General features: G+C 43.5%; 1 protein-coding gene across 3 annotated transcripts in view; it reads left to right on the top strand.

Moving 5' to 3' along the window:
- The first annotated feature begins 953 nt into the window (after positions 1–953).
- Positions 954–11363, top strand: part of DHX35 (DEAH-box helicase 35) — an 83638-nt gene continuing 73228 nt past the window's right edge. For 2 of the 3 annotated variants that reach the window (XR_001882740.1, XM_017859119.1), the window contains exons 1-3: positions 954–1097; positions 8045–8178; positions 11123–11215. Coding sequence is in view for 2 of the 3 variants with exons in the window: in XM_017859119.1 (XP_017714608.1) it covers positions 956–1097; positions 8045–8178; positions 11123–11215 (369 nt within the window). In the remaining variant the exon portion in view is untranslated. The remainder of the gene's footprint in view (positions 1098–8044; positions 8179–11122; positions 11216–11363) is intronic. The other variant, XM_017859118.1, reaches the window with a different exon arrangement.

An 11363-nucleotide genomic window follows, 5' to 3' on the forward strand; every position in this document is an offset into this window, starting at 1 on the left:
AAAAAAAAAAAAAAAAAGAATTCAAAATTTTCTTCACAGCTTTAAAAATGCATAGATTCTGAAGCCTCTCACTTCCAATTAGTTGCCTACCTAGAAAGTCATTTCCTCCACTTGAGCTCATCACCCTTAGCGCTCCTTTGGATTACTGTAATTTTTTTTCTTTGACCTCACCTTTCCTCGGATGGATTAGTCTTTCCCAAATTTGTTAATCCTAAGAATTCAGGAGCTTCTTAAAATGCAGGTTCCCAGGCTATGCTCCAAGACATCGATTAAGAATTGGATCGAGGCCTAGAATCTGTGTTTTCAACAAGCATTTGACTCAAGGGCATCACATTGGAGGAAGCACTGAGTTAGTGGACTACCTTAATGTATCTACCCACTTTTAGTCTCTTCTTCCAACCCATTCGCTCCACCCCACCCCAGTCCGTTTTCCGTTTTTTCCTCACGGTCCCTGAAGACTTCCATATCATTTCACATTGTTTTATTTGTGGCACTGTGCTGCAGTACCTGGGCCCACAGCAGGCGCCCAATATTTACTGACAAATCCAACCCATGAGGTAGTTCCTATTACTACCCTTCAATTTGAAATTGAGAATAAAACAGAAGTCGCCAAGTTGGGGTAGCTGGTAACATCAGTATTTCCTATTCCAGAAAGCACTGCTTCAACGCCCACTGCGTGCAAGGTTCCACTCTCGGGCCAACAGTCCTCTCCCAAAGCCTGTTCTTTCCAAGTGTGCAGCCGCCATCCAGGCCACGCCACGCTCCTAGGTGACCTGCAGCACCGACCCTCCACGTTAAAGAGGGAAGCAGAAGAGCGCGCCTTTTTCTCCAAAATGGCTGAGCAGGGTCACGTGGGCTCGGGGGCGGGGCTGGTGCGCTCGCCAGAACGGGGCGGTGGGTCACGTGGTTCAGACGGGGGGCGGTAGCCATCGGGGCGTGGCCGTCACACCGCCCGATGCGCCTGGGCAGCGGCTCTTCCGGGGCCACGCCCCCCGGGCCCTGGGGGCCTAGCGCACGGCGGTGGGGTGGAGCCAGCCTCGTGACCTTTTACCCCAGCATGGCTGCGCCCGCGGGACCAGTGAAGTTCTGGCGACCCGGTAAGGCCTTTGGTGGAACGCTGGGCAGATGCGGCGGCCTGACTTCGGTCTTGGCGCCGCAACCGGCGCCCTGGGGCCAGCAGACCTGCTCGCAGGCCTGACCTCGGCGAGCTGGGCGCTGCCGCTTCTGCGCGGGGGGGACTCTGGCTCAGGCTCCCCAGTGGTCCCAAGGGATTCGGGGGTGTCCCCTAGCGTGAGCAGAAACTCTCTGTGACCTTGTTAAAGTGGTCCAGCCTCCTCGGGCCTCGTCTTCCTCGTTACTGATGCTTGTCCTGCCCACCCCGCGAGATGGGGAGTACTAAAGCTCCTCCTCGTGTCTCGTTACCGCCATGGGGTTGCGTTGGGGCCCGACAGACAATGCTGCTCGCTGCTCAGGGCTTGCAAGCCCAAGTTATGGAGTCAGACTGTCCGGGTTCGAATTTTCGTCTCTGCCTTGTAGTAGTAGGGTGACCTTGGGCGAGTAACTTAACGCCTCTGAGCCATGACCTCTTTTTACCTGGAAAGTGGGCAGAATAACAACTTCTATCCTGTGGGCTTAGAAGACAAGCACAACGCGTTGTCAGACTTAGAATAAATGCTCAAAAAAAGGGAGAGTGTGTTATTTTCTTTTAGGATAATTGTTGTCCACTCCGAATGTCTACTAGAAAAGGGAACACTCCTTCATATTGGCTGCCAGCCACTTCCTCTCTTACAAACTAACACGAATCACAATCACAAAATGCTTTGCTTGTTTTGTCTTGATATTTACTCATTAATCAGGTTTTTATTGAATGTGTATATGCCAGACCATACTAGATGCATTACTTCCTCTCTGCAATCAGTTTCTTGTAAAAAACAAAAGTTTTTCAGTTACAGCTACCAGCTTGATTTTTTTCCACCACCTGCACCCCTGCAGGTCTGGATGTGCAAAGTATATGGCAGCAAAAATGAAATGACACCAAGAATGTAATATAAGGAAAGCTTTTAATTTTTCAGTGGTTCCCTGAAATTCTGACCATGCATATGTTGATGTGAGAGATAAACCCAAGCAAGAGGTATGTTTAATGCTTTTTAAAAATTTGTAGTTGGTCACTTGACAGTTTTATGATTCAGCATTTCAAGTCATCAGCCAATTATCCATCCTGAGTTTTACTTGCATCCGAAAACTAGGAACTTACTAAGTAATGAATACTTTTAATTTGTTCACACTTTTAGTAACAGGTGAAAGTGGTAGGTATAATAAAGAACTTAATGAACTGTTTGAAATCAGACCGGAGTACTATTTTGGTTAAAGCACGTGGAATTACTCTAAGAGTTCTATTTCATTATTTTAGTTCATCCATTGAGGGTACACTTATTGAAAACCTAATCCTGTGTTCAGGAGACAAATATAGATGCTCAGGGCTCTGCTCTCAAGTTATGCTCTCTCTCTTAATTGAATATAAAGTAAGATGTCCTCTAGAAGAGATTTTACAATGAGGCAGAGTAAGGTGGTGGTAAAGATGAGCTCCAGAGTCAGACTGCAGTGCCCATTGTGTCTGCCACTTACTAAGTTGATGACTTGATAGTCTCTTAAATTCTCAAAGTCTCAGTTACTCCATCTGTAAATTGGGTGTAATACATACCCACAGTGTTGTTGTGAGGATTAAATGAAAATAACACACAAAAGGATCTTGGCACTAGATAGGTTACTATTATAATTATATGGAAGTATGGAAGAGAGAGGGAAACTTGAATGTATGGATAAGAAATACTTCATTAAGGTGGTATTTTTGGGGTGAACATTAAAGGATGAAAGGTTTTGTTTCATAGAGAAATGGAACTCAAAGCAAAGGGTGCAGCATGAACAAAGGCAGAATGGAATTTGTGCCTTTAGAATGTCCAGAAAGCCAAAATAACAGAGCAGTGTGGTGGTGTTAAGTGCTAGGGTATATTTTGGGGTGTGACAGGAGATGAAGCTAGAAAAGTAGGTAGGGGCCTCATTGTGAAAGGTCTTCATGACAAGTTAAAACATTTAGACTTCACTTTTTTTTGTTTTCTTTCTTTTGTTTTCTTTCTTTTCTTTTCTTTCCTTTCTTTTTTTTGAGACAGAGTCTGGCTCAGCCATCCAGGCTGGAGTGCAGTGGCATAATCTCGGCTCACTGCAACCTCCACCACCCGGGTTCAAGCGATTCTCCTGCCTCAGCCTCCTGAGTAGCTGGGACTACAGGTGTGTGCCACCACACCCAGCTAATTTTTGTATTTTTAATAGAGACAGAGTTTCACCATGTTGGCCAGGATGGTCTTGATCTCTTGACCCCATGATCCACCCACCTTGGCCTCCCAAAGTGTTGGGATTATAGGCATGAGCCACCAGGCCCAGCCCGACTTCACTGTTTTTAAGCAGGAACAAATCAGGTTTACTTTAGAAAGATAACAGAGAAGGTACTACTGAAATCCAGGAGAGATGTTAAAAACCTTAATCCGGCCAGGCGCGGTGGCTCAGGCATGTAATCCCAGCACTTTGGGAGGCCGAGGCGGGCGGATCATGAGGTCAGGAGATCGAGACCATCCTGGCTAACATGGTGAAACCCTGTCTCTACTAAAAATACAAAAAAATGAGCCGGGTGTGGTGGGGGCGCCTGTAGTCCCAGCTACTTGGGAGACTGAGGCAGGAGAATGGCGTGAACCTGGGAGGCACAGCTTGCAGTGAGCCGAGATCATGCCACTGCACTCCAGCCTGGGCGACAGAGCAAGACTGTCTCAAAAAAAAAAATAAATAAAAATAAAAAAAAACTTTAATTCTGACCTGGGAGCTTAGAGTAGGGGCCTGTTGGAGAGACATTTTAAAGGAAGATGTGAGAGAAGATGAAGTCAATAATGACTCAGATTTCTGGGTTAGGTGACTGTCTAGGTTAGTGATTCTCTAATTTTGCTTTATAGTTGAATCACTTGGGAAACTCTGAAAAGTCCTGATGTCCAGTTGTACCCCACACCAATAAATTAGAACTTTGGAGGGCTAGGAGCCAGGCATCAGTGTTTTTTAAAGTCTCTAAGGAATTCCAGCATGCATCAAAATTTGGGAACCCCTGGTCTATGTAAATTGTGTTGTGATTAGTTGACATGGAAATAGCTTTAGTACACAGTTATTGGGCCCTTGCTTTGTGTTAGTCACTTTCATTTACCCATCTTATTAAACAGTCACAGTATCTCTGTGATGACAATAATACTCTTATTTTAGTGAGGAAATTCAAGATATGAAGTAGGTTGTGGGAAATGCAAGGTGAGAGTCAGGGAGGTGGTTGAAGCTGGATATAAAGCTGGACATTGGAATCATGAACATATCCTGTAGTCCTGAGCCCGTGACTCCTAGTCACAGAGTGTGCAGAGGGTGCATGCACTGGATAGATATGTACAGTGGAGATCTACAGTAGAGCTTACGTATGCTTTCTAAAATAGGGAGCTGTACTCGGGTTCACCTAATTGTTATCATATGGGTTCGGAGTTGCCCAATCTTTTTTTTTTTTCTAAGAAGCCTGATATCCAGATCTGAATGGGAAAATTTTATGTGTTGTTTTAAATGAACGATTTAAAACATTGTAACAATAGCATGTCCGGGGACCTTAAGTGTGGTCTCTACCTTAGGAGTGTGACTTAAAGGCCTTGTATGACTGGCCTGAGAGTTTTCTACAAAAATCTTTTACTTAATTTGCAAGTACATGTGGATCAGAAGGGCCTGCCCATTTTCGTTTGCCCATTTGATAAATATTTCATGATTGTTGACCATGTGCTTGACAAAAACTTTACAACAATAGCTTTTAAGCTTTTTTTGACTTGACCCATGGTAAGGAATATATTGTGTTGTGATCTGGCACACATATATAACCAAAAAAGTTGTTCATAAACAGTGTTCCTTTCTGGAATGTGCTCTGATGCTTTCTATTCTATTTCATTATTTAAAAAGTGCTGGTATGACATACTACATTGATTTCATAACCCACCATTCAAATTTTTAAAAACCGAGTTAAAGGGAATGTGGGATTGGGGATATCAGCCTTGTTGAGATAGAGAAATGAAGATGTTCATAGTTTGCAAAAGTTATGAAGGTGTTGCTCCCTTAAGCATAGAGCGTACTCTCAAGGAAAGATCAATCATAGGTAGCCACAGAGGGGTGTTTATAGAGGGAAAGCAGCCCTGATGTTCTGGTTTGGTTGAAGGAAGTCTTTTATGAGGAGAAGATACATTGTTTATCAGCTGACATAGCTGTTCTTATAAAAGAGCTCGGCTGGGCGCAGTGGCTCACGCCTGTAATACACTAGCACTTTGGGAGGCCGAGGCGGGTGGATCACCTGAGGTTGGGAATTTGAGAGCAGCCTGGCTAATATGGTGAGGCCCTGTCTCTACTAAAATTACAAAATTAGCTGGGCGTCGTGGTGCGTGCCTGTAATCCCAGCTACTCGGGATACCCAGGCAGGAGAATCGCTTGAACCCGGAAGGCGGAAGTTGCAGTGAGCCGGCATCTTGCCATTACACTCCAGCCTGAGCGACAAAGACTGCATCTCCAAAAAAAAAGAGCTTCTAACAGAAGAGATGGATTGGGCTGTAGGTTAGAGACAAGGGAGGAATATAGTAGTACAAAAGACACGTTGAAATGTTAAATATTCCAGAGAGGACATGAAGGTTTAAAACATAGTATGAAAAGGCAGGAATTCAGTACAAAAACAGCAGAAGAGCATAAGGTATTCTTTGTAATTGTTTTCTTGGGTAACAATTACAAGGAATTATGAAGATGTAGTGACAAGAAGGGAAGAAAAGAAAGGAAAGGAAGCCCGCCTTTTTGAGGACAGGCGTTGTTCCAGATCCTGTTCCATCTTTTATCTTGTTGAAAGGAAGGTCAACATTTTGGCAAAAGCAACATAACTGTCCCACTTACCTGATTTTTGGCAGTCTTGAACCTCTGAAACACAACTGTGTTCCTGGAAGTAAATGGAAAAGGGTCAGAGATCTAAAGGGTCAGTGATTCTAAACTTAGCTCTAGGGGTTCTATGGACCCCCAGAATTTTATATTCTGGTAAATTCTGGTGTGTTTTTTAGGAGAGGGAGTTCATAGCCTTTATTAGATTGTTGAAGCAATCTGAGAATCCTAAAAAGTGTAAAAGTAAGTCACTGAGCTGAGTATTCTTGTTCCAAAGCTTCTGTGTTTTCACATAGCATGACAGATTCTGAGTTCAGAAGACCTAGGAAATGATAGTTATTGGTTACTGTCACTGTAGTGCCCCAGCAGGAGGCTGTATAGCATGTGTTTGATCTAGGGAGGATTTTTATTCATTTACAAGGCAACATACTCCAGTGCTGAACAGTGTGACCTTTTAGAAATTTCTTCCTTACATTGAGTTGAATTCTGAACCCTGTGTCATTTACTTATTACTCCTAGTTCTGTCCTAGGGTTACAGCAGCAAATCAGCATGAAAAGTTATGGAAGCTGATCACGCAATTTAAACTTAGGTTTCTCCTGAGTTTTTTTTTGTTTGAGCTAAAACTGTATGGAACCTTCAACAGGTTTTCAGGATGGGATATGGCTTCTCTGTTCTTCACCGTCATGAGCACCGGTTTGTCATTGTTCTTAGCAAGAAGCTGGGGTGAAGATCTCTTGTTTAATCTGCCCAGCATGGCAGTTTCTGGGAATAGCATTCTTCCATCTATCCACTCCCAATTCCATGGTTGCAATGGGGACTGTCATTTACCACATCACATTCCACTGGCCATGGTTGATTGTATTGGGGTGGGGATTGGACCTAAGCTGGGAGAAGTCAGTCCCTGCCTGTCCAGTGTAAAAGAGCCTCCCCCACCCCCCATTACAACACATACCTGGGACTCCCAGGCCCCTTTATGGTGTCTTTATTTCTCTCCATAGCACTCATGACCACTTAATACACTAAGTTACCTTCCACCGAGAGGAAGAATTAAAAAAGCAAATGAGCTCCGTGAGGGTACGACTGGCATCTGTGTTGTTCACTGTAGTGTTTCCAGTGCTCAGAGCAGTGCCTGGCGTGGAGTGGGCCCTCGGTCCAGCCTTGCTGGTCTTTGCTGGATGAATGATGGATGCTTGGTAGAGGAGTTGTAAGCGTGAACCCTGGCACTGCCAGCAGCCGTGTTTCTAGCTCCTGTAGAGTAGCCAACCTAAGGGGCTGGAAGGAACCTGCAAGAGTTGTCAAGATGAGAGAAGGAGAAAGCCATGGCTGCTTTGAGTGCCCAGTTTCTGTCATCTCTGAGCCTTATTGCCATCCTACAGTAACAGGATTCATCCTTTTACCTCAGCTAATTCCCACTGGGTTTCTTTCACTTCTGTTAAGAATTCAGTAATAACATGGACATGGAGGCCAGAACTAAAGACACTGTACTCTGTAATATACAGTTCTGAGTGGCCAATTTGGAGCCCAGTGGGACTGCCATGTCATTTCTTTTTTCTTTTTTTTTTTGGAGACAGAATCTTGCTCTGTCACCCAGGCTGGAGTGCAGTGGTGCGATCTTGGCTCACTGCAACCTCTGACTCCTGGATTCAAGTAATTCTCCTGCCTGAGCCTCCCAAGTAGCTGGGACTACAGGCACACACCGCCATGCCTGGCTAATTTTTTGTATTTTAGTACCGGTGGGGTTTCACCTTGTTGCCTAGACTGGTCTCGAACCCCTGAGCTCGGGCAATCCGCCTGCCTCAGCTTCCCAAAGTGCTAGGATTACAGGCGTGAGCCACTGCGCCTGAACCTATCTTGTTTGTTTTTGACACTGTGGTGAAGCTTTTAGGGAAGATTTTTGGTTCCTCGTAGGCACTTTTCTGGATGCTTTCATAAAGTTAAAGTTGAATACCTTCGGGTAGTTGGAGATAAAAAGTATTGCTTCTCTTGTATATCTTCATCTTCAAAAGTTTGTAACCTTAACACCTTTTTCTGTTCATTGCATCAGAGAATCTGAAAAAAACATTTCTGCTGCAGGTACAGAGGGGCCAGGTGTAAGCATCTCTGAAGAGAGACAAAGTCTGACCGAAAACTCTGGGACAACAGTTGTTTTCAACCCTTATGCTGCCCTTTCCATAGAGCAGCAGAGGCAGAAGCTGCCAGTATTCAAGGTACGTCAAATAATCGTGTTCTATCTGTGGGCTTGAATCGTATGTCTGCATTAGCTTTATGCTCACCACTGAAGGGAATGATGTCCTCTTTCTAGAACACAGTGAGCTCGGAGAAACCCTTATCGTAAGGGATGATTTCATACTATGTAATTTTTAGTTAACCGTATAAATCTTGAGAGTTCTTAAGATTTTTTCAGTTGCATCGTACATACTGGGAAACTGGAAGAATTAGAATGACTTTTTTTCCCCCTTTATTTCTTTCAATTACAGACAATTTCAGACATACAGAAAAGTAGAGAAAATAGCAGTTACTTTCTATATAACAGATTACCAACGTATAGCCAACTTTTGCTTTATTTTTAAAGACACTCCTTTAAACAAGTTTACTTGGGAATATGAGGTTGTTTCTGCTGAAGACATCAGTTAGTACTCTGACTTCCTCAGACAGTGACAGGATTTTGGTATGGTTAGTGCTTACCAACTGCACATCTAGACACTCACTTTTATTAGTGCTCATGAAATAGATGCGTACTCAGCTACAAGAGACCAAAGTGCAAACTAGAATTCATTCAGAACGTGTTCATTTATGGCTAGCGATAGTTCTCCACTACAGATGGACACAGTTGATATATACACTTTCTTCCTGTTGGCACATCCACATGGGAAGTCAAATTGTAATCTGGAAGTACAGAGCCAAGACAGGTTACGGAAATGTCATACAGCCCCTGATGAGGGGTGAATTCTCCTTGCTCCACAGGATGCCTCTGGAATGACCTGAGTAGGTGTGGCCACCAGCACCTGTGTCTCTTTCTTTCTCCTGGATGTTGCTGGGTGAAAGTTGCCATGTTCTCTGTCTCTCTGTCTCTCTCTATCTCTGTCTCTCTCTCTGTCAGTAAATCAGACAGGGTCTTCCTATATTGCTCAGACTGGTCATGAACCCCTGGGCTCAAGCAGTTCTCCTGCCTCGGCCTCCCAAAGTGCTGGGATTACAGGTGTGAGCAGCCAACAGATGCCAAGTTCTTATACTCAGGGGGTTCTTTGGCTAGACTGTCCTGATAATTCCTCTTCTATTAATGTGTTCTTTCTCCAAATAGATAGGCAACAGCAGCCTTCTTAATTTAGCCAGATTGCCTTACTTGGAATTTTATGTGGCTCCCAATGTTTTAGTCACATGTGAACTGACTGTCTCTGGGTTTCTTCCTCAAGTGACTAATTCATTCACTATGTATGAATGTTAGCAGGTCTGACTCTCAGGAGATGAGGTGGTAGGTTCAATATTGGTTTCTCACCACTGAGGGACACAGTTTGAGCTGTGATGAAGGGTCTGGACTCTGGAGCTAGACTTCAGGGTTCACACCCAAGCTTCACCATTTATGTGCTTGGTGAAGCACTTCTCCATTCTGAGCTTCTTTTCCTTATCTGTGATGTGGGACTAACAGGAGCACCTACCTCATAGGACTGTTATGAGGACCGGATGAGGTCATTCATGCAGAGTATTTAGCAAGATACCTGACATGTAATAAATGCTCAAATACAAGGGAAATTACTGTTTATTAATTCTGGCCTTTTCTTGACTATTCTTTGTCTCCCAACTGTACTTAAAAGATAACATAAATGAAACAGCAAATGAAAAAAAAAAGAAAAGCAACAAGGAGTTGAGAAATGTTGATAAAATTAAAATGGTGAGAAGAAGGGTATACATTATCGATATAAAGCAAAGTAGAGTTTAAGTACAGTTGAGATCTTATAAGATGTTAAAGATAAATCTAGTACTAAACAAGTAGATACATGTTTGCCCTTAAAAAAATGCAGTTACTGGTGTATTAGTCACACTGTTCTACATCTTACTTCCTTTTCTTAACATGTCTTGTAGATCATCCCATATCAGTACAAATAGATATTTTCCCTTCTTAATAACTGCAAATTATTCCATTATTGGAGTATTTTATAACTGATTTAACCAAACTTTTGTTGATCAACATTTAGGCTGTTTGCATTTTTGGCTATTATAAACAACTCTGCAGTGAGTATGCTTGTATTTATGTCTTTGTACACATGTAGTATGTAGTAGTATGTCTATAATTTCTTTTCTTATTTTTTTTTTTTTTTGAGACGGAGTCTCGCTCTGTCACCCAGGCTGGGGCTCAGTGGCCAGATCTCAGCTCACTGCAAGCTCCGCCTCCCGGGTTTACACCATTCTCCTGTCTCAGCCTCCCGAGTAACTGGGACTACAGGCGCCTGCCACCTCGCCTGGCTAGTTTTTTGTATTTTTTAGTAGAGATGGGATTTCACCGTGCACTGTGTTAGCCAGGATGGTCTCGATCTCCTGACCTTGTGATCCGCCCGTCTCGGCCTCCCAAAGTGCTGGGATTACAGGCTTGAGCCACCGCGCCCGGCCTCTTTTCTTATTTTTTTGAGACAGAGTCTCATTCTGTTGCTCAGGCTGGAGTGCAGTGGCATGATGTCTGCTCACTGCAGCCTTCCCCCACTGGGTTCAAGCGATTCTTCTGCCTCAGCATCCTGAGTAGCTGGGATTACAGGCACTTGCCACTGTGCCCAGCTAATTTTTGTATTTTTAGTAGAGACGGGGTTTCACCATGTTGGCCAGGCTGGTCTTGAACTCCTGACCTTGTGATCTACCCCGCTTGGCCTCCCAAAGTGCTGGGATTACAGGCATGAGCCACCCCGCCTGGCCTATAATTTCTTATAAGTGAAAATGTTAAAGGGCATCTGCACGTATTTTGGTGTTACACTTGATTGCAGGTGTATTCGCTCATGCTGAGAGGAACAACAGTACCTGAGAGTTAGAAAAACATTTTGATAGTTCTGTTTAAAATTTACTTTCCTTTGAAAACAGCTCATTTCATAATGTTTCAATATCGTTGTTGTTTAGGTCTTTTGAGACAATGTATGGCTTTTTACAAGGTGTGTTATTCTTTTTCAGCTTAGGAATCATATTTTATACTTGATAGAAAATTATCAGACAGTGGTGATTGTTGGTGAAACGGGATGTGGGAAGAGCACACAGATTCCTCAGGTGAGTACATATTTAATATGTGTCTTTACACTTCGATTTGGCTGGAAGGATTTTGTAACTTGAGAACTCTTTTACTATCATTTACATTTTAAGATCTCCTCTCAGGAAATGTTCACTTCAACTAGATATTTTTTTTTTTTTTTTTTTT

The sequence above is a fragment of the Rhinopithecus bieti genome, unplaced genomic scaffold, assembly GCF_001698545.2.
Source record: "Rhinopithecus bieti isolate Rb0 unplaced genomic scaffold, ASM169854v2 scaffold_38981, whole genome shotgun sequence".
Taxonomy (NCBI): Eukaryota; Metazoa; Chordata; class Mammalia; order Primates; family Cercopithecidae; genus Rhinopithecus; species Rhinopithecus bieti.